Source organism: Dermacentor silvarum, chromosome 6 (assembly GCF_013339745.2).
Source record: "Dermacentor silvarum isolate Dsil-2018 chromosome 6, BIME_Dsil_1.4, whole genome shotgun sequence".
In the NCBI taxonomy this organism is placed as follows: Eukaryota; Metazoa; Arthropoda; class Arachnida; order Ixodida; family Ixodidae; genus Dermacentor; species Dermacentor silvarum.
Window position 1 is genome coordinate 87210666 of NC_051159.1, and position 27658 is coordinate 87238323.

Consider the following 27658-nt stretch of genomic DNA (forward strand, 5'->3'; position numbering starts at 1 on the left):
CGGGCCCGACGTTGCGGTCTCGAATGCTAGCCTACTAAATCAGAGTACGTGCATCTTCGCCCCAAACCAAAAGACACAACTTAAATTGTACTCTCACTGCATACCGGACCTATCGCGGAACGTGACGAAATCCGCATCCTGGGGCTCTTCATACACAAGAGTCGAAAAGTCGATACAACCCTGCGCAAGTTACGTACGGTCGGGGATCAGGTGGGCCACTTGGTCTCGAACAAGCGGGGGGGGGGGGGGGGGGGGGGGGGGTCTTAAGAGTCAGGATGCTCTGCATGCGCCTCGCCAACGCTTTCGTGACCAGTCGAATCCTCTATTCGACACCCTACCTGCGTCTGCGCAAGTGCGGTGAGAACATGCTAGAATGTATTCTCCGCAAAATCTACAAACGCGCCCTAGACCTCCCGATCTCGACGTCTAACCAGCGTCTTGCAGACTTGGGCATGACCAACACGTATGGGGAGCTCAAAGAGGCCCATCTCAACAACCAGTACCTGCGACTTACTGAGTCACACGCTGGGAGAAACCTTTTACACCGCCTCCATATCTCTTACACCTATCAGACAGAAGAGCGAACCACAATCCCCGAGGACTGGCGTGGTGCTTTGATCATCCAGCCTCTGCCCTACAACATGGCTAGGGGGACTTACGAAGGCAGGCGAACTGCGCGGGTTACCGCCTTGCAGGGACGCTATGGGTCCCGCCCTGGAGTTTTCTACACGGACGCGTCTGGCCCTCACCACGGCGGGTGGTCCACGGCAGCTGTAGTCCATGAAAACGTACCCGTTCAAGGGCTCACCTTTCGAGCGCCGGACATTATACTCAAGCGGAGGAAGTCGCCATATATAGCCCTCGCCGCTGCGGACCCCGCATCTCGGATTATCATCACCGATTCGCGGAGTGCGTGTCAAAATCTTACTAAAAATCGCATCACTATTCGCGCCGTTCGTATCCTCAAGCGCTGTGAATATTTAGACCACCCAAATCCACGTGAGTCATCTGGACTCCGGCCCACGCAGGGCTAGGTGGTAACGAGGCTGCCGATGCCTCAGCCCGAGCGTTCCGCCTCGCCCTCCATCGTCTGACGTTCCAGAACCTAATGATCACAGTGCGGGTATTCCCCGGAGAAGGCCGGATTGAAATGATTAAGTATCGCCGGGCACAATATTGTGTTGGTATAAAGACGTAAGAGCCAGCGCTCCTCCGTCTTTTAGTCAGACCCGGTGTCGGTGGCGGAAATCGGAGCCTATTCGTTTTGTAGATATTCGTGATGTCTCGAAAGGAAGTTACCGGATTAGGTTCTGGAACGTCAGACGATGGAGGGCGAGGCGGGTCCCGGGAATCCACGTGAGTCATCTGGACTCCGGCCCACGCAGGGCTAGGTGGTAACGAGGCTGCCGATGCCTCAGCCCGAGCGTTCAATTCCCGGGACCCGCCTCGCCCTCCATCGTCTGACGTTCCAGAACCTAATCCGGTAACTTCCTTTCGGGACATCACGGATATCTACAAAACGAATAGGCTCCGATTTCCGCCACCGGGTCTGACTAAAAGACGGAGGAGCGCTGGCTCTTACGTCTTTATACCAACACAATATTGTGCCCGGCGATACTTAAGCATTTCAATCCGGCCTTCTCCGGGGAATGCCCGCACTGTGATCATCCGTTCGCGGATCCTTTCCACATGGTGTGTGGGCATGTACCTCAAACCCGGCGGTCACTCCAATCCCCTCCCCTTCCCCCCCTACCCGAGAGAGCTGGGATGCTGCACTGCTCGGCTGTTCGACCTTGGAGGGCCAGAGAGCCCTCGTAGCCAGGGCACGCGCCGCTGCGGAAGCCACAGGGGTCCTGGACTACGGACTCCTCCTAGAGTTTGTAAAGGGCCGGCCCTTAAGGCCGTCCCTATCTCTCACTTGTAAATACAGCAAATAAATGTTTTTCACCACCACCGTGACAGCCGGACGTCTGTGTAACCTCATAATTGAGAAATACTTTATTGAACCATCGGGATTAACCCAGTGATAAACACCCGGGACGCACGTTTCAGTTTCGCTGGTTAACCATCTTCACGGAGTGAAAGGGCCGATTTTTTTTTTTTTTTTGCGGGCATTTTTTTTTCTTGTAATCTTGCACATCTTTTCTTTTAACACCTTAATAACTTTTTTTTTCGCAAACAGAATTTATTTATGCTGTACATTTAAACAGGGAGTACAGTTCCTGGTTTAATTATTAAAATTGTTTGTAGCAAATGTGCAGATCCCGCCCAGCTGCTACTGGGCGGGATCAGGGACCTCTGTCAGGCACTCATTGCCTTTTGTCCCTGCACCATTTTGATATTTTACATAGTTGGAAGCAATATTTAATGAAAATTCCAATGGTATTTTGCGCCCCAATGGTTCACAATGTGATTGATAAATAGGTCTATGTCTGTTAAATACAAATTAACTGACAAACGCATTTCCAGGCCCTCTTACTTATTGTCATAACAATTCGCAATATATATAATCCGGTTTTATGGCTGGTGCTTTGAAATAAATTTGTGCTTCCGTAAGTCACCTACACACACACACACATATATATATATATATATATATATATATATATATACAGAGAGAGAGAGAGAATGATCAGGTCATTCGTGGTTTGCCCCCCCCCCCCCCCCCCCCCCCTGCGCTCGAGAAAGGGTTGGTACGCCACCGATACAAGGTATTGAGTGAAACCGTCAACAACCATGCTAAACAATATGCGACTGGCATTATCTGCGACTTGTTTGATCTGACAGCCTTCATGATCAAGCTCTGTGCTACGTACTATAATAGTACATAGCAGTCAATGCTCTGGAAGCTACACAAGAAGTTCTGTCAAGAAAATTATCACTCCGCGCGTTCCGCCCATGCTTCGCTGCGCCACGCGAGGCTCCTCGCGACGGATTGCAAATTAAAAAAACCAGAAAAGAACAAAAATAAACATGATCTAAAACAACGCATTGACAGCCGTATCTTTGTTTCTAAGGGTTAAAACTTGCTTTATTCAATACTGAACCTATATAAAAAACAGTTGTGCACAACAGCACTCAAAAAACATCGAACCATATTTAAGTGGGAACGATGCCATTGGAAGAAGTCTTTCCAGCTTCCACAGTGTTGACTGCTGTGCATGGAACGGAGTATAGTTGCATAAAAAATTATTTTACCGTGACACTTGACCCGCGACAACGGTGCACGTGGCTAACAAAGTATGAGTAATACAGAACTGCAGCACAAATGGTGCAAACAACAAAATAGCACAGTGGCAGTACTTACACTGGAACCTCCGCCGAAAAGAAATGCAATAGATAATCGAAAACAGCAAATGAAGAACTGATGGCCGCTCTGTGGACCTTTAGGTTGACGATAGCACGCTTTAGGTTTTGGTTCCAGTTTTACTAGCTAGGCAGCATGAATGTAATGTAGCTTTCTGCCTTATGCTTCTTTGGCACAGGCTCGGTGTCATTTTACGTTAAAATGGGATATTAAAGCAGGATGGCGCCGAAGGTTGCTCTTGCTGCAGTTTTGCGCTGCTGTTCCACCACTGCCCAGTACTAACCACATTACAGAATAGCATTGACGGGAAACCAGAAATGGGGACAAGATGCAGCTCCGTTGAAGACCAGGTGCAAGATGCATGATGTCTAGTCACTTTAGGCAACAGTATACTAACAAGTGGACTGGAGAGTAAGCCAAGTTAAAAGTGGAGCATTACTTGCAGTTTTGCCTAGCAAGAAAGCAGGAAAACATTCAATATAGCTGAATAAGCAACCACCCTTCACAAATGCAATGCTATTACATGAAAAACATTTTCTCGAATGCACTCAGACATACTATGCTCCCTTCAGCAATGCTTTAATCAATGCACAAATTGTTTGCGGACAAACAGTGACCATTAGCTACTGAAAATGCAAACTTTATTCATTTTTTTTTCTGGACTTTAGGATAAAGAGGTACCCAACTGCTTTGGCACTGCAGCAGCATGTATAGTGTCGCTACTTTTCTAACTGATGCAGAATACTTTTCACGAACTACGGCAACTTCACTGCTCTAAGATGTAATAGAGTGGACAGGCGACCACTGTCATTTGAAATTTCTGCACACTAACTTATGAAGGATTCAATTGCACACACTACAAAAATCGTGCAGAATGAATTCTAGAAGTGGCTACGTTGCTCGCTACCACAAGAAAGACAACCCACTGCAAATATTCATACAGAATGTGCAGTGAGTGCAAATGACCAGCACACATACGTGCATGATCTGTTTAGCACAGTGAAATAAAGGTGACTCAGCACATTGCACACGATATTGAGAAAGCACCCTCTTGGACAGTACTAAGCAACCAGACAGAACCAGCTACTTTATGACTCAAGAGAGAGGTGCAATCAGGCATACACTTTCTCCAACATAGACCACACAGCACTAAATAGGTCTGGCATGTGCTGCCACAACAAACACTTAAGCAACGTTTTCCGCTCCGTTTGTGTTCTTTGTGTGATTACAATGAGAACGCAAAATGACAATGAGAACACACATTTGTATTCTTCACAGTCGCTTTTATTTTGATTGAAAATTTGGGGACACAGGGGGAATGGGATGCGGGAGGTGAAGGGGAGGGTGGGGTCAGGAGGTTAGTCATGTGGTCTCGGGTCATGGATGGGCATGGAGTGAAGCACTTCATCAAGCAGTTGCAGTGAGCGGTGCAGGTGCACCTCAATCCAGCACGGCGTCTCCTTGATGCTCTGTCGTGGGTAGTCAGGGCCCCAGCCCTTGACGAAACTCAGCCGCAGAATGCAGAGCCGTCGAAGGTCATCTACACCGATGCCTGCTGCTGCAGACAGACCTGCACACAACACATCCGTAAGATACAGCATGAGCAACATTTTTATTCACTTGGCATAACTGTAGTAACGTTACCAACCAATAATTTGGATTTGACGGGAACCGCCGAAAAGTCCGAATAATTGGTAGTCTGAAATATCTGGTTTGTCAGAAAATAAGTGACTTCACTTCACAACTGGCCAAAAAAGTTTGTCAATGCATTGCTTCATGCATGCAGGTTAGACTGACGGCCACTGAAACGGCGTTCGGCTACGCAGGCGACGAGCCAGCAACTACGGTGAGCACACGTGCAAAGGTTAGCTCGCATGTGGGCAGAAAGCTCCGAACTGTGTGAACCTGTGTGTTGTGTGTGAATGGACGTCTCCGATACGATCTGCGTGCCTTCTGGTGGCTAATTGGCCTGGGGGGCTATTCTGTAAGAGTCCACCTAGTGGATTGTCCACTTCGGCTGTCGCCATTGGATGCCGCTTCACGAGCGCGAAGGAAACTGGCTGGCACCTTCACGCTCATGAAGCGGCAGCCAATGGCGACAGCCAAAGTGGAGAGTCCACTAGGTGGACTCATACAGAATACCCCCCCCCCCCCTGATCTTCGCACCTGCCTTTGTGCTTTTCATACGCACCGTTATTGTTGTTCCTTCTGTCTGCATCACATTAATTGTTTCAATGGGTCCCATTGACCTGGACAAATCTTGTACACACAGGGTTTGCGTGCCGTGGGAACGCTGCGCACACACCGACCATGACCGAGTCTTTCACCGAATACTATACAGAATTTTTTTTTAAACCGAATAGCAGGTATTTGATTCACCAATCAGCTTATTCGAATGTTCGCTATTCGATTTCCATTTGTATATTCAAGTATTCAGACACCCCTACTATTTTACTCAACTAAGTGGCAGCACACGGTTGGGCAGGCAGATTCCGATTTGTCAAGCATGTGTCAAGACGGTGGCCGCTGCGCAGGCTGCCACCCCTCCGGTCGTGACGAAGAAGTGCGACCATTTTGCGTCAGCAAAACTGATCATCCAAGAAAGAATACGTCCCCTGAATCAAGCACGTTTTGGTACCACCCAGCAGGCATCGTGCGAGAACCTGGCGATTTGCTGGAAGACACCCGTATGTATTCTTGCTCTATCGCTGTTGGTGATATGAACACCTTTACGGGGTTTCGCACTTCGATATCAAACACGTCGGCGTCTACACCAACACAAACAGGCAACAGTGTTTGTTCCTGACGCCACACGCGAGCCCTCACTGTACGAGAACAGCTGCGAGATTCTCCTTAACAGCTGTGCTGAAAAACTTGTAGCGAAGTTTTGATGTGTGAATAACTAAAATTTCCAGCATATGGGGGCAAGTCGTGACACTGTAAAATCTGTCAGGGTAAACTCACTGATAGCAGGGGCAATGCCGCCCACTGACGCAGGCCCTGGGATGTGGCCAGCAACCGCTGCGGCCTGGGCAGCCGCCGCTGCCTGCGCCGTCTGTGCCTGCTGCTGCATTTGTCCATGGCACTGCCGAAGGTCAAAAACCTGCACAAAGGACCACACTAACATGGTGAAACATGTAGGAGTCACATGCTCCAATTCAGAATGCAAAGTGGAAAGTGTGCAACTTTATTTATAAAGTAAATTTCCATTAATTTGGCCCTGACAGGACTGATAAAATTGATCTACAGTTAAACCTGGATATAACGAAATTGACAAATTCGCGAAAACCTTCATTATAAAGAGGATTTCATTATATGCAGTTTTGGCACGAAAATTCAAAAAAGAAAGGCTTACCGTATTTACTCATTTCTAACGCGCCCTCGATTCTAATGCGCACTCGTTTTCCGTTTTCGTTGAAGCTCTCATCCTTGGAATGTCACACTACGTACTAGATGCGTGGACGCGTATCGTTTCACACAAGCGTCAGGCATCGGAAACAAAGAGCGAGCGTCACGATGGCATCGTAGCGTCGTATAGTGTTACAGTAGAACCCCGCTGTTACGTTCCCGAGTGCTGCGTTTTCCAGTCCGTTTGGTGCTCTGTTTTCAGCCGGTCCCGGTACAGCTCCCATAGAACACAATGCATTGGTAACCTCGCTGTTGCGTTGCAACTGTGGGACCGTTCCTGCATCATGCGTTGCGAACTGCCACCCTGCGCCGGCCTGAGTGGCCATTTTGATATTTCATGTCGCTTGGCTTGGTGACTTGACAACGGCATTGGCCGCCCAAAGTGCCGGGGGCGACAACTATGACGTATTTTGGGTTTCTGCCAGCAAAAGTATGGCTCTTGAGATCCGTATTCGCTATCTAAAGATGGTGTCTATGAAGCGTTGTGGCCCTAAAATTGGTTTTGGCTCACAGATGTTCCATATAAAGTCCAAGGGCGATAACGCAGTCACCGCGCGCCGTATGCTGTATGTGCGAGTGAAAACGTGCGAGAGGAGCCGACGACCGCGTCTAAATCTCGCGTGCGCAAGAAAGAAAAGCAGGGAGGAAGCGCACCTCCTTCCGTTGCGCTCGAGGCACTGGCGAGGGAGCGAGGAGGGAGGGATAGCGGGCGGCGTTGTACTGTACTCTGGTATCAACTGTGTACTGCGCGGCGGCGCGCGGTTGCGCGGGCCGTACCTTGAAAGCGATCTGCATAGGGGCAGAGTCTAGGCAGTGTAGGTGCGTCGGCGGCTCATAGCTTTGTGCGTTTTGTGTGAGTAAATACGGTAAGCGTTTCTTTTTCGAATTTTCGTGCCGAACCTGCATATAATGAAATCCTATTCAAACGAAGTTTTTCGGGAATTTGTCAATTTCGTTATATCCAGGTTTAACTGTATAAGGAAATTCTCTATATTGTTACGGAGCAACCAAGAGTGACGCCAAAGTCAGAAGACGACGATTTTACATGTCGAGGTGTAATCGGTCTTGACAGCCATCTTGTTTGTATATTGTTGCCTTACTTGTGAATAGTGTAAATACATCATTATAGGCGACTTCCGCAATATACAAATTGGTGGAAGTGCTGGGTACCCATGAGAAACGACAACGGAGCTCCTCAGAGGACACCTTAGACTGGACAACATCACGGGCAAAACAGGACCCTAAATGACACGGCCCACATCAATGCCGATGGTTGTCCTGGCTCAGCCGCGGGATGCAGGAACGTTCTGCGGCCCCGACCACCTTGACGTAGAAGACTGGATCACCACGTATGACCACATAAGTGTCCACAACAAATGGGATCTGACGATTATGCTAGCTAACTTAGTGTTCTACCTACAAGGCACAGCGAAGGTGTGGCATAACCATGAGGAAGAGCTTAACGACTGGGACACCTGCAAGCAGAAGATGAGGGACTTGTTCAGCTGTCCCGCCAGGTGGAAGAGTGCCGCTATGAAAGAACTAATGACCCCCGTCCACACGTCCCCAGAATCATGCGTCTCTTACATCTAGGACGTGCTGGCTCTGTGCCGTAAGGCCGACAGCGATATGGCCGAGTCAGACAAGGTTGGCCATGTACTGAAGGGGATCGCTGACAATGCTTTCAACCTGCTCATGTTCAAAAATTGTGAGACAGTACAGGACATCATAAAAGAGTGTCAACGCCTGGAGCAAGTCAAGGGCCGCCGCATTGAAACGCCGTTCACACATCTCCCGAACTTAGCTGCGACATCCTCTCATGATGACAGGCTAGGAATCCAGCGACTATCATCATCTGACAACCTGACACATATAGTAGGTTGAGAACTTGAACTTGAAGTCATGACTCCTGCTGCCTTCCTTTCCTGCCCCAGTGAGCCGAACAACATGCCTGCAGTACCATTCATGCAGGCAATAGTCCGCGAAGCACTCGCTAATCGTGGGAGTTCATTCTGTAAGTGCCGTTACCGCTTCACAGCTGCCTAGTGCTTCTCGCCCTTGACCATCCAATGGTCCTGCAAACTACCGAAATCCAGCCGAGTGGCTAACCGCAGACGATCAGCCAATCTGTTTTGCCTGCCGGCGTATTGGTCACGTAGCTTGCCATTGTAACAACTGTACTGTCTCCTCCCCTCAGCGACCGCCATTCACCAGTTATTATCACTCCAAACAGAGCCCGCGTCGTTACCAGCCTGCATTCAACGCCCAACAGCCAAACAATGATGCTTGTGCCGCTTGGAACAGTACCTCGTCATCATTACGACGCCACCAGTCTTGTTCACCACCCAGTTTGTCGCCCACCGTCCCCAATGCAGCCCCGACGTCAGTTTCCGGGAAACTAAGCGATCAGGAGGTGACGCTGCGTTGACGACTCGACCGCAAAACCCTCTGATCATTTTGTCGACCCACCAGAACTTGATTGACGTTGTAGTCGATGGCATCAGTGTCCCAGCACTCATTGACACCGGCGCACACATATCCGTGATGAGGGCCCAATTATACTGACGGCTCAACAAAGTCCTCACACCTGCTGCATCCCACACCCTCCGCGTCGCCGACGGAGGAACACCTACGGTGCTTGGTATGTGCACTGCTTGCATTGGCATCGGGGGGCGCCTAACCAATATGTTATTTGCCATTTTGGAACAATGCCCTTACGACGTTGTACTCGGCTTAAGACTTTTTCTCGTCCCATTCAGCCCTCTTTGACTGCGCGTCTCGCGTCATTCAGCCTGACCTACCCCACGGCTGCTATAGTCCACCAGTCACACCGCCACGGTTATGCTCTGCTGAAGACATCTTCCTGTTGCCCCAAGCCACAAAGTACGTCACTGTAATATCGTTTCCATTCGTTACTAACGGCGCCTACGTGCTATGTCCTACCACTGACATACTGCTTGAAAGGAATTTGGCCTCCAGACCGGCCTAAGAAGAGCATCGCAAGTTGGTGCAGCATGCACAGGATGATGCCAGCTGCTTCGCGTCACGTCGCCGGTGGTCGTGCGAGCGTCCATAGAAGAAGAGGGAAAAAGAAGTCGCAGTTTTGCCCGAAAGGCAAAGCATCGATTGTGATAGCAAATTAATGGACAGCTATACAAGGTAAGGATAGTAGTTTTATTGACCATATAAACCTGTAAACATAGGCACACTAACTAAATTAACAAGCACGGTGTCACGCGCGCACGAGCAAACATGAACGGATCTCACTCGATGACCGTGGAAACTCGCTGTCAAAACACTGGAGTGAGTCAACGCGACAGCAACAGCGAGTGAATTGAGCGTCGTGTCAGTGCATGCATCAACGCGATCTTAGCCATGAAAACACTGTGAGGGCGGACTCTGCACCTGCTGCAGATGGCTTTCAAGATGCAGCCGCGCGGGCGGGTGCTCGTGGCGCAGAACGCACGTCGCTACTGACGATTTTTGAGTGCAGATAGTGCTGCCTCGTTCTGCGAAGAGATCTCCGACGGGGCGATTGTTGTCTCGACAGACGGGGGCCGGACACCATATAAGACGCCGAATCGTACCGTGTTTCTCCTACTTCACAGCAGAAAGTTCAGGATGCGTTCATTATGCGAGGAAAAGAAAAAACACACTTCTTGATTGGAAAAGTGGGCGGTGCATTCATTACGCGAGTGCATTCACTATGCGAGTAAATACGATATCTGGCGAAGGCCAATTGAAATAACGAACGTTTGGGCCCACAGAAATGCATGGACACCAGTGTTGCCATTTTTTTTAATGTGTGTTGCTAACCTGGGACAAAAATGTTGCAGAATTTTGCTGCTATGTCGCTAAAATTATCGCCACTTTTGGTAACTTTTAGGTAACGAAGGCGTTCTAGAATATGTACGGTACTATAGTTTAAGCTAATGTGGCCTAAATTATACAGACATTTGTCTAAGATCCATGCAGGCGAGGAATAAGCAATACATTTACCAGCAGTGTGTACTGGGTCTTTGCTACTTTGCTAATGTACTAACATAACATGAGTAATCTGATCTTCCCAGCCCGCAAAACGCACACAGCCTACATTATCCCTGCAAATTTTCTAGCTCTCACTCTTGAAAGGATACTTAAATTGTGCGACATGCACTTGGTCACATATTAACACGGCGATGACAATTCCGTGACCTTTATGCATGTCAAATGCTACGCTTCCATCCACTGATCTACCTGAAAGCTCCGCACGCACAGTACTGATTTTTCCGAGAGCCATGTTCGTGCGAACGATCCCAGTCGCTCCAATTATCTACACCTCTCTACATTCCATGTTTCTTTTTGTTCACCTGCTGCGTTCTAAATCTCCCCATAAATTTGAGTGCAATAGGCTTTAATAAATTTATTTACTGCAACTGTTTCTAATATTCGCCACTCAACGTATTTAGTCAGTACTGAACCCGGAAGCATTACAACACATTCAAACTAATTTCGGAAAAAAAGAAAAAAGAACACATGCATTTTGTAAGCGCACTGTGAATCCTGTGAAGGCCACTGAGCCCACCTGTTGTAGTCAATTTCGGCCGCTTACATATAGCTTTAGCAAAATAAAGTATGTTCTAGAAAATCATTGCGAAGAAACTTTACTAATTTCAAAGCTGCTAAAATGTCGCCAATTGTTCTGTCACGTAACCAAAAAGTCACCAGTCGCTAAATACAAAAGTTTGTCGCTAAACCGACCAGGAAGTTCCTAATCTACCGACAAAATCACTGAAATGGCAACGATACTGGGCACCGACCGAGAGCTCCAATCCGGATCGAATTAACTGAAATATCTAATTACCCGAGTCAAATTAATGAACGTCTACTGTATGCTGCAACGACTACAGTATTCACTATACTTGCCCTAAAAGGTAGCTCTATTTCCTTGCGTGGAGGCAGTGCCACTTATAAATAAAGTTATTTGCAGATTACAAATACACAGACAGACAAAATTTATAATAATAAGCCAAAAACATTTTTGGGAATTTACTGATGCTACATTTGAAACAAACCAAGGCCCGTGCATTTCCTTAGAAGTGGACAGGGTTTCTAAGGCATTAGTACTGACAGTGTTTCACTGCAGACATACCCTGCATCATTTGTGAGTGAGTTTAGAGCAGATTTTAAAATGTCATCCATTATTTCAGGGATAAAAGTATGCTTATTCTTATCATATTGAGGCATGTTCCTTCCATCTGCACCGTAATCTTAAGGCTCATTCCAGACGATTGTCAGTCCCTTTAAGAGCAAAGGCCTTGCTGCAAAGCTTACAGCCACGTGATGTCACGGCTTCACAGTTGTATGGACAACCCGTTTTGAAGCTAACCGCCAGTTCAAATTGTTAGATGTACATGGTGGCCCACTCTCAGGGGAAAAATATTGTTAGTATTCAAGCCAGTATAACTTCAACATTTTTCTTTATGGTGAAAATTTGCCTTATACAAAAGAATCTCTAATGATACGAATCTCTCGGGATGGCGCAAAAATTCGTATGACCCAAAAATGTTAAATAATCTGGAAATTAATGAGCGATGCAGCAATTAAATGGTTGACTTGGTCAAAATCTTAGATTTCTTAATTTATTTTTATTCGGCATTCCTAAGACCTTACTTTACCTACTAATGGCAAAATATTTGGAAGAAATACAGAGCAGAATTTGAGAAAATTGCACTTTTTTAGTGTGTTTTCGAAATCGGGAAGAAAATCTGGCTTTGGGAGGTGCTACCGTGGGCACCACTGATCACGTGAGTGCAGTTTTCCATTGATGCAGCACCGTCATCCTTGGTATCGCCTCAAACATGAGAGATCGGAGATTCAGACAGCTGCAACGCTGCATTTTTCCATGAAGAAATTAAAGCAACAAAAGGGAGCGTTAAAAGGGAGAACTAGTGTCGCAATTCGTTACTGCAGTCGTGTGGCATGCAGGAAGCGCTCCTATTGCCTGACAAGAATTTGAATCACTGGCATGCTTGTTTCATACACATTTTGGCAGCAGCGGGCTGTGCACTTTGCGTGTTCCAAGACTGCCATTTGAAGATTTGGTATCTAATCACTGCTACGTCCTAGCTGCTGCCTGATGGTGATAAAGACACGACTTTCGAAAGGTAAGGGAATTTGTTTCCTTTTTTTTGCAGTGGTGAAGTGCAGTCTGCACTTATCGCAGTCGTATCGTGCAGTCTGGCGGGTGCAAAGGTTCGAAAGTTTCGAATTGTCAGTGGGCGCCAAAGACAACGGAAGCTGTGAAATGCAGAGATAAGGCTATCCATCGAAGCGATTGTTGCTGATTTTGCTGACAGGGTATGACTGGGCCACGTGTGACTGCTGGCTTGTGATAAAGTTGCAAGGTTAAAACGGCCAACAAGTTCCATTATAGTCAAACCCACTTATAATGCTACCAGTTTTAACAATATATTGGTTATAACAATGAGAAGCTGCAGCACCGTAAACTTTTGTATGTTTTCTATGGTGAAATAACCCACTTACTACAATGCCCCCAGGCTGCATTATCGGTTAAAACGATGAAGTCTGGCCACTCGGTGTCTGTACCGAAATGTACTGGAATGCGAAATCCTTCAAAAGAAAAAGTTGTCGCAGTTTCACCTGAAAGGCGAAGCATCAATTGCGATAGCAAATTTGTAGAGAGCTATACGGAGTAATGATATTAGCTTTATCAGCTGTATAAACTTGGACATGCAGCAGCACCGGCAACACGCCGAACTATTGTCGACGCCTTCGGCGTTTTGCCCGCGTTCGCTCAAAATGCGTGCGTCGTTGGTGACTGTTGCCGGAGCCTCTGATATAAATAGGCACTTGGTGCCGCAGCTAAACGTCGCCTCCCTTCCCTCCCCCTCCCCCCCTGCCCCTCCCCCTCGGCCTCTCGCGCGTCGGAAGAAGGCGCGTTTGCTCTACATATATGGTGATTGTAAAGGAGAAAAGAGACGCTTACTTCTGCAGCCCTTAAGCGAGCACGGCGCAGAACGCGCGTTTGTTCTCCGCCGTGCGTTCACTCCCCGTGAAAGCGCGCGTCCCTCGCGCCCTTTCACTCGCACATACAGCGTTCGGCGCACGGCGACGATTTCATCTCCATTGACGTCATACGGAACCTCACGGCGACGGCGACGGCAGAAATCTGCTTTTGAGTGTCCATATAATTGCTATCGCAATAAAAGAAATTTGAGCTGCCGCACCTCGCCACGCTGTTTTCCAGCCTTCTCCACATCGCCAGCCCCATGCGGCTCTCCTGTTGCCCTTTCATCCCTCCGAAAACGAATGGGCTGCGCCCTTAGTTTTACACCACACCACCCTCCGAAACACGAATGGACTGCGCCAACTGCGCTGATAGCCTGATATCGCTGTGGCACTGCGCGCTGCGCCGAGATTGCATGCTGGCTGGCTGGCCCCTCATTCCGCACTGTTCTGCCAATGGTTTAAGGTGCACGGGCTCGTCTTTGTTGGTAGCGCCGCAGTCGTTCCTGGCCATGTGGTTTCTTGGCCTCGTTTGACTCACTACCGAAACGGAAGATGACTGATCCACCCGCTGATCCATTGGCAATGCACGACGTTTCCGGTGAAAAGAAAGCGAACTGCTGTAGATTTGGGAACAAGGTGCTTTAACCAATGAGGTGATCGTTGCGAACGTGCTTGCATCGGATAGTGACAACGGCAGCGATGACACGGAAGGGCAGGCTGCCTCGCAGGCGGCCCTGCAGATTATTCAGTCCCTCCGGGGCTTCGCTCTCGCGAGGCACCTTCCGCCGCACTATGTGGATCACCTGGATGCCTTGGAGAAGGATGTCGGCAAGCTTCGTGTAAAGCAAGTAAAGCTGACAGACATAGGGTTTTCTTGCGCAAGCCAGTGAGAAGTACGTAGCGAGATGCTCGTGGCGATCTCGCCCCAGCGTTTCTTCTGGACTTCTCAAGCTGAGGGGCTGCTGCAGCAACCTTCTCGCATTTTTTAAAAGGCCCTTTTTGAGGCCACCAATGCGATGCCTCGGCGGAGCTCGCATGTCACTTGCTGCTTGTGACCCCGCTTTGCAGTTGTTACAGCACTGCCATTTTTGGAAAGTGACAGCCGTGGCTTGTTACACGTGATCGAAGCATGCAGGAAGCAGAGGTAAACAGTTAAACGAGCCAACACAATCGGCAGCCGGATGGAGGCAGGTGGTAAGGAGGGGCACTAGCCTCCCCGCCATTATAGTTTTCTTACAGCTATGCCATCCCTTTGATTTTCTTCATGCTACCCGGCTATAACAATTATTGGTTATAACAATGGAATTTTCATGGCACTTGAATATTGTTATAAGTGGGTTCAACTGTACTGCAGAGAGTAAAAGTCTTCTGTGGAGGAGGGGGATGTGTGTGTTTTGGAGGGAGCGGAGTCAGAGTAGTGTAGGTCGCCCTGGCACAGGAATGCTACCTGCACAGCAGCGCTGCCGCTCTGCCAGCCTGGCAACAGTCAGTGTCAGGCGCTAGTGGCGTGCCGGGGATTGCATGGCAGCTCGATTGTTCATATCATCCGCTGCAGCGCAAAAAAAGAAAAAGGTTTGCAAAATCCAAAATTTAGCACGTTTAAGCTAATGGACTTCGACCGGCACTTTTGAAAAATTAGTATCATTCCAAAATTCCTATCAGACGTGATCGTATCACCAAGATTCTACTTGCTTAATGTGCATATCTATTATTGAAAGAATAGTCTACTAGAGTTTACACCAAATTTAGGCTACTTTGTGCGCTTGATTAATACTCAAGCAACCTTTTCTTTATCTCAGTATGAAATGGACAGTGAGGTGGATGCAATGAGTTGTTCCCCCTAACAGTGGAATGCAATGAAAAAGGAAACATGTGAATGAAAATGCAAACAGAATGAGAAATGGATGTGTTAAATACACTCTCCACTGTGTGGAATGTCCATGATAAGGCAAAAACAGTATGGACCTTGATGTAGGCACTTGGGTAGATCTTGTGCACGGCATCTCCGGGCGCCCTGCCAGCCTCCCGGTCTAGGTAATAGCTCTGCACAAAGACGCTGTGATCGCTGAGGCAGCGCAACCAGACGTCCCCTTCACCCCGCAGGTCCAGCTGCACACCTTTGCCAATGTGCAACCTGGGGAAAGAGAATGGACACAGCACTGGAGGCTTGCTGGTGCCAATATCACTAAATTACTGGTTTCCATGGTTGCAAAAAAAAAAGGAGGCAAAAAGAGAGAGGGAAGACTGAGATGACATCACCACATCATGAAAAGAGACATGAGCGATGTTGGCAAGATGGCAATGACAGCCTCTTTTCCCAACTCACGTTTGTGTTTCTCCTTCACAATGTACTTTTTTCCCCAACTATAAGCGGATATGATTACCATTTGAGCAGGTGAAAACTGTCGGTTCTTTGCTGCTGCACATGAATTTACCACGGGAACCATATTAACAACTTATAAAACACTAGCTGGTGCACACATAACTGTCTATTTGAAAAGTGGCTGTGCTGCCATTACCTTGGCAAACTACATTATGGGAATGATGGGCTTACAGTTAGATAGGGGCCTAAAACTCTCACTGCAAAGTGAAGCGTGATAGTCTAACAAGCCACAAAAGGAAGATCTCAACACCAAGAAGCTGAGTGTGATTCGTAGAACAAAATGGAGTGAAGTCATAAAAACGGGACTTCTTCGTAAATAAATGGAGCATAGGCCTGCCCGTCCCAACCTGGGAGCGGCCCGCTGCGCGATAATTGCGTTTCTCAGGACTCTCAATGAAGTTTTTCCATCCATCCATCCATAGATGTGTAACAACAAGAACTGCACACTGTTGTGTTTAGTGTTGCAATTACATTGAGTTTGAACGGTTGTCATCATCTAATGGCTTGGCATGGTTCATTTAGCACATTTGAAAAGTGCCGCATTGTGGCTGAACAGCTAAAAACTACAGATGTTCTGGTGCACTCTGCTGCCGCCTCAACAGAACTTTTCAGAAGAGTTTTTAATCTGCCAACTTATCACGAATCAAAAGATTCTTTCTTTGACCGTCAAAACTGTGCATGGCATCTTCTCTTAGACCTGCATCTCCACCGGTGAAGGACAAATAGCGTGTAGCCTTCACTGGATTTTTTTTTCAACATTGCCCTAACTCATAAAGTGACTGCGAAACAATACGTAAACGAGCAAGTAAGAGCAAGAGCTTACCAAACAAAAAAACCTGACATAATGGAGGCCCCCTTTCTACATAAAATGTTCTCGTCACATAAAATGTTCTGTCACAACAAAACAAAAGCAGCTTCTATGTCAGAGCAAACAGAAGAGACAAATACGACTGCATGGGATTACCTCGCTTTTTCGCTCTTCTCTGTTCTATGAACATTGGAGAGGGCACCAAGGCAGAAGCGGTTTCCACCAGATGGGTCGACGTAGCCATCAATGATCACACCAGAAAAGGTCGATGGGACCTTGAACGTCTCACCAACTTGCTGGTCAAGCTCAAAATAGGCGATTGAGCACCAGTACTCGGGAGCTGCACATACACAGAAAAGAATGTAATCAAGTTTGACAAAAGACCGTCTGGTCAGGAGGAGACATTGTAAGTAGGGGTGTGTGAATAATCAAATATGGTATCTAATATTCGATTTCTTGAATATCTGACTTTTCAGATATCTATACCTTCAGTGAATGACCCGGCCGTGGTCAATGCCTTCACGCGTGCAGCGTTCCCCCGGTGCGCAACCTCTATCGGACAAGGTGCAAGGTTCATCAAAGGTGAAGATACCGATCAAAACGATTAAAGCGAAGCGAACAGAGGGAACTTCAAGACCAGCGCGTACGGAAAGCACGAGAGCATGTGTGGAAATCGGTGATTAGCCACCGGAAGGCACGCTGATTGCATCGAATACGCGAGTTCACTGTTCACGCACGCACATTTGCGCAGTTGGGAGCTGTCTACCTACACGTGCTTGCGGTAGATGCCGACTGGTCAACCGCAGCCCCAAACGTCGCTTCAACAGCCGTTAATCTAACCCATATGCGTGATTTCGCGACCGACCACTCATGAGCCTCATGCAAGAACACATTAGCAACAAGCTTTTCGTGACGGTTTGCGGCCGTTATCATATCGATCGGAGGCGAATTTTTGTCAAGGCCACGGAATTAGCCACACTTTCTAGCCCGTTAGGCCTAATCGGAGCGTCTTCGTTGGATGTCAACGACTAAAGTTATGGTTACCAAATCAATGTATATCTACTCACAGCGGTCGCACGATCCTTAGAAGGACGACAAACCGCCTCACCAAATAAAGCGAGTGCACGGGATGACCGTTACACATTCACGGCCGCCATCTTTGCAAAATACCGTATTTGGTATTTTGCCCCTCGTTCCCTCGTGCCCCATGCCCCTCGTTCCAAATGCCATTCTTAGGTGATTCGCAGGCGCACAACGGTCTCTTTTCGTAACTTCAAGCGAACCATCACAAGAATAGCTTTGGATTTACTTGGCGGGCTCAAAAATATCATACGACGGTGCACTCGTCTATTTGACATTGGCAAGCATACGAATGTGGTGTTCCCTTTAATAATACATCTCGATTCATGGGTACCTAAATTACTCATAGCTAGCAAGATTCTTGTTAAGTAATGTGATTAGCCTCCTGAGCGACATTGTGTTCTTGCACAAAATTTGGAAGCATAAAGTTTATGCTAAATTTTCTTATATTCGATTCGATATTCGGCTGTTTTTTTTTTCTTGATTTAATTCGACATTCCATTCGATATGTACTATCTGGTATCCACACACCCCTAATTGTAAGTAGTTGAAAGTTGGGCAACAACCATAATAATTAGAAACAAAAATAGATCTAGATTGTGAACAAATCTCCCGTGTGGGAGCCAAATGTCTTTCTATTTTTAATTTTTATGATTGACATCCAACTTTCAACTACTTACAAAGAAGAATGTTACGAAGTTAGTAGGCACTACCACATCAGTCCAACTGAAAAGATTGGAGCAATCAGTAATACAGTAGAAGAAATAAAGAAAACGAATGGCAGTTTACCCCCCTGAAAAGTGAACAACAGCCTCGGCCAGTGATCCCACTGCCCACAAACCAAACCAGCCATTATTCTTATCATACTCAGTGAGTGACTGCAACATGTACAGTAAAATTTCGCTTAATTCTGTGTGCACTACATTTTATGCAAAGTACACACACCATTGTGTACTTAACCAAGTGAGACACTGAAACACACCCACCAAGACCTCTTTTAAAATATGCAAAAAACAAGGAATGCTCTCAAAACTTAGCATACCCCACTGAGCAGCCTTTTGTGCCTTAAGTCTTTACCTCTCAATTTTCTGCTGCAAATGTCTCCACACTGCATTCCTAATGTCCAAAACATTGTACTATTACACTGAGCAGCCTGCTTCACTACTGGGACTCCTGTGCTGCCTTGTGCTTCTCATCAAATTGGTCAGTCCGAAACAAGAACAACGAACCTAGGCGCATTTTCATTTGTGCAATACTTCCATGTGATCTCAGCAGGAGATGGGTTGCCCTAGTTCATTCTTCACTGCCACGCACTTTCTGCTTGTCTAATGATGCTTCGCCAGATGTGTCTAGGGCAGTGAGCACACATACAAAGGCTAACACTTAAAATTACCTGCATGTTTGGTATGAACACTGAAATGTTCTGGCCCTCGTAATCTTTACTAATAAGATTTCTAACCACATTAAAATTCAAGCGTCTACTAATGTACATGAATAAGTGCATGAATAGAAAAGGTTTTTAGGTTAGTACAGAGCTCATATCTGTTACAACCAGCAACCAACGGGTGCATTGTAAACAGCATTACCATTCACACAGTCTCCTGATAACTTGCAGCGCTTAGCGGTCAGTGTGCGAACAAGCACTGCAAAAACTGGACAGCTGTTTCTGGACTTTGTTTATCTTAGGATGACCACGTGTTATGGCTGTCATGTGCAACTCAATCCCAGCAGTGACGTCACAGATTTCACAGTCTTTATTGAATTGAACATCTAAACTCCAGTGCTGATGAAATCATGACTTGTAAAAAAAATATTTTGTGCGTATTTGTGTTATTTACGAAAAACGAAAGGTCACAAATGTTGCCTGGCTAAGTTCTTGTTTGCACTTTAATGGAATACAATCCTTTCTTGGAGCTGCAATGATGCAGCAAGCAGAGGTTGCCAACATCTGACATTTGAGGTCACCGGTGTGGTGTGTCCAAGAACTTGCGATATGTATTTTCTGTTTTTATGTCTTTCCTGGAATGCACCAAGCAGCTGCTCATGTATGACTGGGACCATTTGCAACTGCAGAAATGTAATCTACCAAACCATGTTTACTGAACATTTCTCCTTAGAGCCCCTCTAAAAAAATTTATTTTTTTTACCGGGTTGGTTTGAAAGAGTTCCTTGCACTGGCATGTCTTGCTGCATCATGGAGTGGTGCTGCCCTGAAAGAGAATGACAAAAAAATTGAAAGACCATTCAGTAGGGAGTTCAAACAAGGGTGTATTGGCATGATAGTATTGATTCCTCATCTTTTTGCATTAAATGAAGGTTAAGGACCTTTAAATTCTAAATAAGAATACTGGCAAACCTCGAAGCACCTTAAACAATCTATTATAATAGCTTCTTCTTATCTCATCAGTATCGTTTCCAGCCTAGGCTTGTATGAATATAAGATATTTTTGAATATTCAAATGAATATTATGCTATTCCATATTCGCTGCAGCTCGAATTTCAGAATTTGAAGTATTGGAAACAAATGAATCTAAGATTAAAAACATGTAAAATGACAGTTTTGGTTTCGATGAGCAAGTTTCATTGCCGTAACATGGCTCACGGCCAAGACAAGCCAAAGACAAGAATTCGTTTAATGTTTGAACCGGCTTGAGTATTCTGATATCAGTATCGCAGCCCCGCCTCCTCCTCTCTTGAACCAGTGTATGATGGAGACCGAAGTTCCGGACGCCGAAAGTTGTCTGGCTGCTTCTTTCAGGCATGACCCGCACACGTTACAAAATGGTGGCCGTGAAGAAAATTCGTGCCATTCAGTTTGTCGCCATAAAGGCACGTGGATGGAAGGGCTTTAGTCGTCCATACTCTGCTTTAACTGGCGAGGCTGTTACTTGACTTCCCGTGAGCCGTATGGCCGCTGCGAATAGACTGCGTCAACTCGGCACGAAGCCGTTACTACACCGTAACCTTGTTTATGGTGTGGTAACATTAGTATGACCATTAGAGTTACAGAATGGGTGCCAAGGGAAGTGCAGTCAAGGACAGCAGAAAATTAGGTGGGGTGATGAAGTTAGGAAACTTACAGGCGCAAATTAGAATCAGCTAGCACAAGACAGGGATGACTGGAGATCGCTGGGAGAGGCTTTCGTCCTACCAGTGGACATAAAAATAGGCTGCTGATGATGATGACGAACCTTGTTTACCGACACCCGGCAAAGCAGTGCTTGTGGCGATGGGCCGCACACTGTTGCGGAAAGTTTGGCACTCATCAGTGTTCAGGACGAAGATCATATGCATGGTCTCGACTAATAGTACGGCGAGCTGGGGCGGTATTCTCAGTCAATCACTTTCGGAGATACTATCGCTTCCGAAAGATTTTGCTCGACTCGGAATTATCTGTGCACAATAGATAGTTTTAGCAGAGCATTTCCGGTCTGCTTCGCTCAGACCAGTGTATCATAACAATCTGCACAGAGCCGCTCACCAGAACACTACCGGGAACACTAGCAATGCGCGTGCGCACAAGGCTCATAGTGGCAGCGGAACCTAGAACACTGCCCACGTTTCGCTGAGAAACCAACTGAGTGGAGCGTCAGGGTGCATCAGGTTGCTTTCTTTATCATTTTACATCTAAGCTGAGAGCACGGCGCTGGCGACTCTGGGAGACGCAATTGTTAGATAAACGAAATCAATGCAGCGTAAGCAATGCTCTGCTAAAGCTGTCTAATGCCAGGAACAGTGTCGGCCGTATACTTCGACATGTCCGGCGCCGAGTCAAGCGAAATCTCTCGAAAGTGAGTACCTAAAAAAATGACCGCCCGAGAATAAAGCCCCTGAATTTTTCGGAACACAGCTTAAACTGCCGGCACCCTGCAGTCAAGGTGGCACTTGGCATGCCTTCACCAGCATCGTGATGGGCAAACGCATAACGCTCCCATGGCCTCGACCATCGCGATACTTCAAGTAGACTGAAGGACAACAGTGAGCAAAGGCCTATAAACGAATTTTCTGTGCTGTTAGGGTTGTAAAAAGGGTTAACATGCAGTTTGGCATGAAAATTTATCATTAATACTTTGAAAACACTGATTTCAGGGATGAAATTTTCTTTCTATGCAAAATACTATTTTAAAATCCTTTTTAAATATGTCAACATGTAGCATTTAGGTCAAGGTTATTTTAAGGAAACACCACTATTCGACGATTCACTTTGGCATTACACTTATTACTATTCATTTTGAACCAAAAATTTGGTATTCACACAAGCCTAACTTTCTGTGTGGTGACGTCACGACGCAGATGATGGTCACGTGGGAGCAGTGGCGTAGCCAAGCGGTGGCAAACTGGGCATGTGGCCCCCCCTGCCACCGAAATTTGTTAGTATGGGACCTGCCCAGCCCCTTCTACCCCGTCCTCCCCCTCTCCGGTCATGGGAGGCGTCGGCCATCATGATTCGACACCACTTCGGTCCAAAAATCAATTTTCAGTATCTCCATCTCTGTTCCTGGCACTTCCCCGCATCTATGTTTTCTATGCCGCTTCGTCCAAAAAAGTATGCAGTTCAAAAATGTTTGTTATATCTGAATGCAGTCTCAATAGGCAGGTTCAGCAAGTCGTAAATACAGTGAAATGTTGTTGTTATAACCGATAAATCGTTATGCCTGGGGATCGTTAAGTGGGTTCGATTGTAGTTAGTAGCAGCAGTATTAAGTCAGCAAGTAAGTAGAGCCTCATTGATTTGTATTTAAGGGAATCAGAAAATTATTCAATTAAAGCAGAGTTTGAAAAAAAAGAGACCCTTTTAATACTACACTCAATAATGTGCGTGGTATAGTGCGCAATAGAGTCACCGACCGATCATTCCGATCCGGCGACGACCACCTAAAAGTTCGAATAAAATGATTCAGAAATATTAAGTTCACCAGAAAATAAGTTTTTATTCCAGAAGTGGCCAGAAAAGCAGGTCAACAAGTTGCTTTGTGCAAATACACTTGCCTGCAACCAGGGCTTAAAGTCTCCCTCCAGTGGAAGGGGGGCCCTCATAGGGCGGCTACCAGTATAGCGTGCGCACACTCACATATACAGGGTGTCCCAACTATCATGCATCAAGATTTAAAAATATGCAAATGCCACGTAGATAGACAGAACCAAGGTAATGTTGTTTGCAGTTGCTTGGAGATACTGAGATTATTTTTTGCATTCTACCTAATTACATAATTATTCTTAATTAATTAATCAACTTCTCAAATATTATGATTAGATGAAGAGTCACAATAAGAAAATTGTAGATCAATATGAAAAACTCCCGATACAGCTATCTATTGCTCAAAACAGTGCTGCATAAAAGTGTTTTTTCGAGCATGGAAGAAGCCCGTGAATACATGCAAAGTGGCTCGAGCGGCCAGTTGCGCAGGCAATTCGCGTGGCAATCGGCAGTGGCGCGGCCAGTCGTACGATGCAGTGTTATGCGCGGCAGTAACAGTAAGAATAAAAGCTTTAAAGGCACAAGTAGGGACGAAGGGTTCCAGCGTTGCTGTCATTCCTGTGCGATTTCTGCTGATGACTATGGCGATGCGGACTCCGCCGCTTCATTTCGGTTGGACGCTAGCGCTGCTTTTGCTCTTTTGCGTCACAATTCACGACGCTCCGTGCTCACCGAGCTCCGAGAGTTGTCCCAATTAACCATTGTATAGCCAAAGATGTGTGAATTAAAGAGTTTAATTGCATTAAATGATGCATATGCCTGCCGGGACCAGAGGACCAGTCCGAATAATCCAAATTAACGAGGGTCGAATTAACGAGGTTTTACTGTACCCACACGATATATGCTCCCACATATATTACATACCCGTGAATACAACACCATTCAACAAGTCATTGTCCGAAAGTTCCCTTGGCCCTCTTCAACAGTTATTGAGGGTGGAGTTGGCGCCGCTTTAAGCTGGCTGATGATTGCGACTGACAAAAATTCACAACAGCAGTCAGAGAAGTCGCTCAAGGCTACGTCACAATTTCACACATAAAGTACAAATCTGTACACGCGAAAATCACATGACAAACTGCAAATACAGTCCTTTAGCGGTATGGCTTGTGCTGTGGTTTGGTGGTCGATTTGGCGTGCAGTTGTGCAGGCAGAGTGGGATGCAGCCCAAATTCTTAACCGGTGTGCCGTAAGGTGTCTCAAATTTCCGCGAAGCTACCCAAAACATTGATCAGCGACTATACCGTATCACCAAGGAAAAGTGCCTTACCATGCATTTTTGGAAGTGCTGTCTCTGAAATTGCGGATCACTGAGCAAGTGTGGCTAATTCCAACTAGGAATGCAAAGATACGGATAACTGCACTGGCGTGCCCTGTGAACTATGTGCCTATCAGATGGCACCACAGCATTTAACGCTCGTCCTTCATTGGTGATGTGGAATGCCTTAAAGTCTAATTTGCCAATGCCCCAATAATTTGCTTATCCACTGAAGCACAGCATGCAATGACAGTATGCTGAAAAGCTGATCACACGGAAGTTCATCCCGGTCCTATGAAGATCAGATGCATGTGTAGTGGGCCTAATGTATCACACAAAGCTAAAAGACTTAACTTCCGCTGTACGCGTCGTTATGGTGGCTAGCGATGCATTGGGTTTGTCTGAAGAGTGGCCCCTGGAAGTGAGAAATATTTTTTGACATAACAGCTGCATGCTTCTACGAGTTCTAATTTGTGGGAGTTTTTCCCAATCCAAATACATGTGACTCTGCTGGGAGCAACAGATTACTGGTAGTTCAAATTATCCATGAATTCAGAATGAGATTTCTAATTAAAAAGATTTATATGTTGTAGTAGTAGTAATTAAAACTAACTCCCCAAGCACATTAAAAGAGCATTTTCATAGTGTTGACAATGGATCGACGTTGTTGCCTCATAAGAACAAAAGACACAAAAAAAAAGTAAAGGAAAAAAAAGAAAAGAAACAAAAACAAAATGGGTACAATAAATTTTATGAGTGGTAACCCTCACAACCTGCCATGATGTAAGCTTTCCTTTCAATGAAGAGAGGTAGGGGAGGGGGGTTGGTGTTGCTATGAAGCAGGTGTCTGTCAAATGTATCACTAGTTTTATTTATTTGCATATATTTTTCAGCCATGAGATTTGTGAGCAGCTTCTTGCAAAAACTGGACAAAGAAAGAAAGTGTAAAGAGACGCTAGCCACAATCATGTATAGGTTCTATGAAAAAATGTTTAAAAGTTTTTGTAGAGAGAGCCACATAAACACCGAACACCATTTCACATCTAAGAAAATTAAAGCAACTTGTTCACATTTATTTCTGGCCATGGAGCGTATAAAGTTACAATTAACTTAAAATTACTTGTATAAAGTTACATAATGTATTAAGTAATTGTATTAATAATGTATTAATGTAATTTAGGTTGTATAATTAACTTAACTTGTATAAAGTTACAATTAAAATTAATTATACAGTAATTAATCAACTGATTAGTAACTGTAGTAACTGATTTGCTGAACTACCTGTAACAGAAAACACCCTCCAGCATATCAAAAACGCTTGTATGGGCTTGTATGGGTAATGAGATTCCAGCACGTAAATCAGTTTTTCTGCATCAAAATCAGCGTATCAGAAATTATACATGTGGCTTTGTGGAGTTAAATATTGCATCAATAGGTTGTAAAACTATCTGGTGTCTTGCACACTTCTTAAGGTCATCTTTTGATAAACCAAACAGCATCCCCTCAAGTTCATCTAAGAAAAGAGTAAACTCTGCAACAAAAACAGAAACCTTAGCCCCAATTATTGCAACATCCGTGACAGCTGTCAGCTTTCCATCAAGGGAGAAAGATTGAGCACAATGAGCACTTCCAGGTATAAACGACGGATGAAAAGAAATCAACACACATCACATCTAAAGAGATGGATGGTTCCCTCCCCTCCGCCATACCCCGTAAAAAGAAAAAAAGAAAAAAGACTCATCTGACAAGATTTTGCCTGTCTGTATGATGAGCAGATCAATTAGCCAATGCTGCCAAGTAAGTATACTTACAATACAAATTAAAACAAAGCTAAGGTCCCACGCAATAGAAGAAGAGCTACTGACAGCTGCCAATTTACCCTCAGGTGGCAAATACCAGAAGAATGAAGTGCCAATGAAGATACAAACAAATCACAAAGTGTACCCAATGCCTGCCCCCCACTGAGGAAAAGAGGCAAAAAAGAAAAAGAGAGAGAACTGGTCAGGCAGGGTCCCAACAACAGTCTCTCTGGGTGGATTAATTAAATGGCCAATGCAACTTGGAACAAAGGTGAGAAGAGAAACCCTGCAAGGGAGACAGAAATGTAACGTACAGAAAGCCGGATGTTGTTGCTGTTGCTGCTGCTGCTGCTGCTGCTGCTGTTGTTGTTGCTGGTGCTGTTGCTGCTGCTGCCGTAATGAGTTGTCTGTGCCGGCGGGGGGAACCATCGTCTGCGTGTACGACAGGGTGCTGTTCCCCGTCCACGTTCCCCCACCTGGTGAAGCGAAGAAATGTAGGCGAACAGGGCGGCGTCTTCTCAGACACGCGCAACCATTCAGGCGCACATAGACACACAGAGAGGGGGGGGAGGGGGGGAAGCAACCAGATTCAAAGCAGTGTCGGCACACACCTGCCTGCCCTTTCGCACCTTCGTCTGGAGGGCGAAAGCCAGACACGCTAACCACCCTCTCCCTTTAGTCTGGGGCGGCAGCTCACTAGACAGAGCAGCGTGACGCATCGAGAGCGTGTGCAGTTCAGACGTGCACGGGCATTGTTGTCTGGTTGTCGGCCATGAGCGATGCGTCAAGACGGGAGACAGACAATACGTGCCACCGACCTACACCTTGCCACGTATGGCTTAGTGGGCGCAGGCGAGGTTAATTCCCCGTACTCTTTAATAATAATTTAATTTTTTTTATCAGTGAGCACACTCAAGCCTTTCCCTCCAATACTTTATTAGAAGCTATAAACTTTGATTTAAAAATGTATTATTTAAATATTTTAAAAATTCATTTAGTGCGATACAGTCACTGTTGCCAGCACGTACACTTCTTGCACTGTGACGAATATGTTGCCAGACCATTTATTTTTTTTCCCTTGCACATTCACTGTGCCTACGTTGTGTGCTTAAACGAACATCACTGGTCAGACTAAACCGGAACAAGTTCAGCCTGCCAGAAATGAGCACACTGGGAGCATGCTAGCTTTTGATGAATATATTTTCTTTCCTTTTTCGCTGCTAAGAGCAACCAGTGCACTCCACCAACAATGCTGAGGCAAGTGAGCAATTACATTTTGCTTTCTCCGACATATGTTGTAGCATTAATTAGTTCTCAGTTAACCTGCACAACAAATCTGAGCAATGGCAGTAGCTTTTACGTCCATTTTCAGTGAAATTGCATGCACTGAAGGAAAGAATGGCACTAACTTCACAAAACTACCTGCCTCAGCACTGCGAAATTTGAGCTGGTTACGAATGGCCAGATTTAATGTGCATTCTTTCATAGACCTTTCTTTATTTATCTCCTGCAGTTGTAGAAAACAATAACGTACAATGACAAAAAGACTAAAGATGTTTAAGAACTGCAAAACTGGTTGTACCTATTGCTACTAATATATAAATTATGCAACAATGCAAAAGCACGCAT

At 46.0% G+C, this 27658-nt stretch overlaps 1 protein-coding gene across 4 annotated transcripts in view; it reads right to left on the minus strand.

The window, feature by feature from the left end:
* Window positions 1-4575: 4575 nt before the first annotated feature.
* The window catches only part of LOC119455703 (mothers against decapentaplegic homolog 4-like), a 50085-nt gene continuing 27002 nt past the window's right edge, over window positions 4576-27658 (minus strand). For 2 of the 4 annotated variants that reach the window (XM_037717128.2, XM_037717129.2), the window contains 6 exons: window positions 26344-26505; window positions 20145-20207; window positions 17074-17257; window positions 15692-15860; window positions 6272-6410; window positions 4576-4877 (listed from right to left, as the gene is read on the minus strand). In XM_037717128.2, the coding sequence (XP_037573056.1) occupies window positions 4666-4877; window positions 6272-6410; window positions 15692-15860; window positions 17074-17257; window positions 20145-20207; window positions 26344-26505 (929 nt within the window). In that variant the 3' untranslated portion in view covers window positions 4576-4665. The remainder of the gene's footprint in view (window positions 4878-6271; window positions 6411-15691; window positions 15861-17073; window positions 17258-20144; window positions 20208-26343; window positions 26506-27658) is intronic. The other 2 variants (XM_049668963.1, XM_049668964.1) reach the window with 1 other exon arrangement.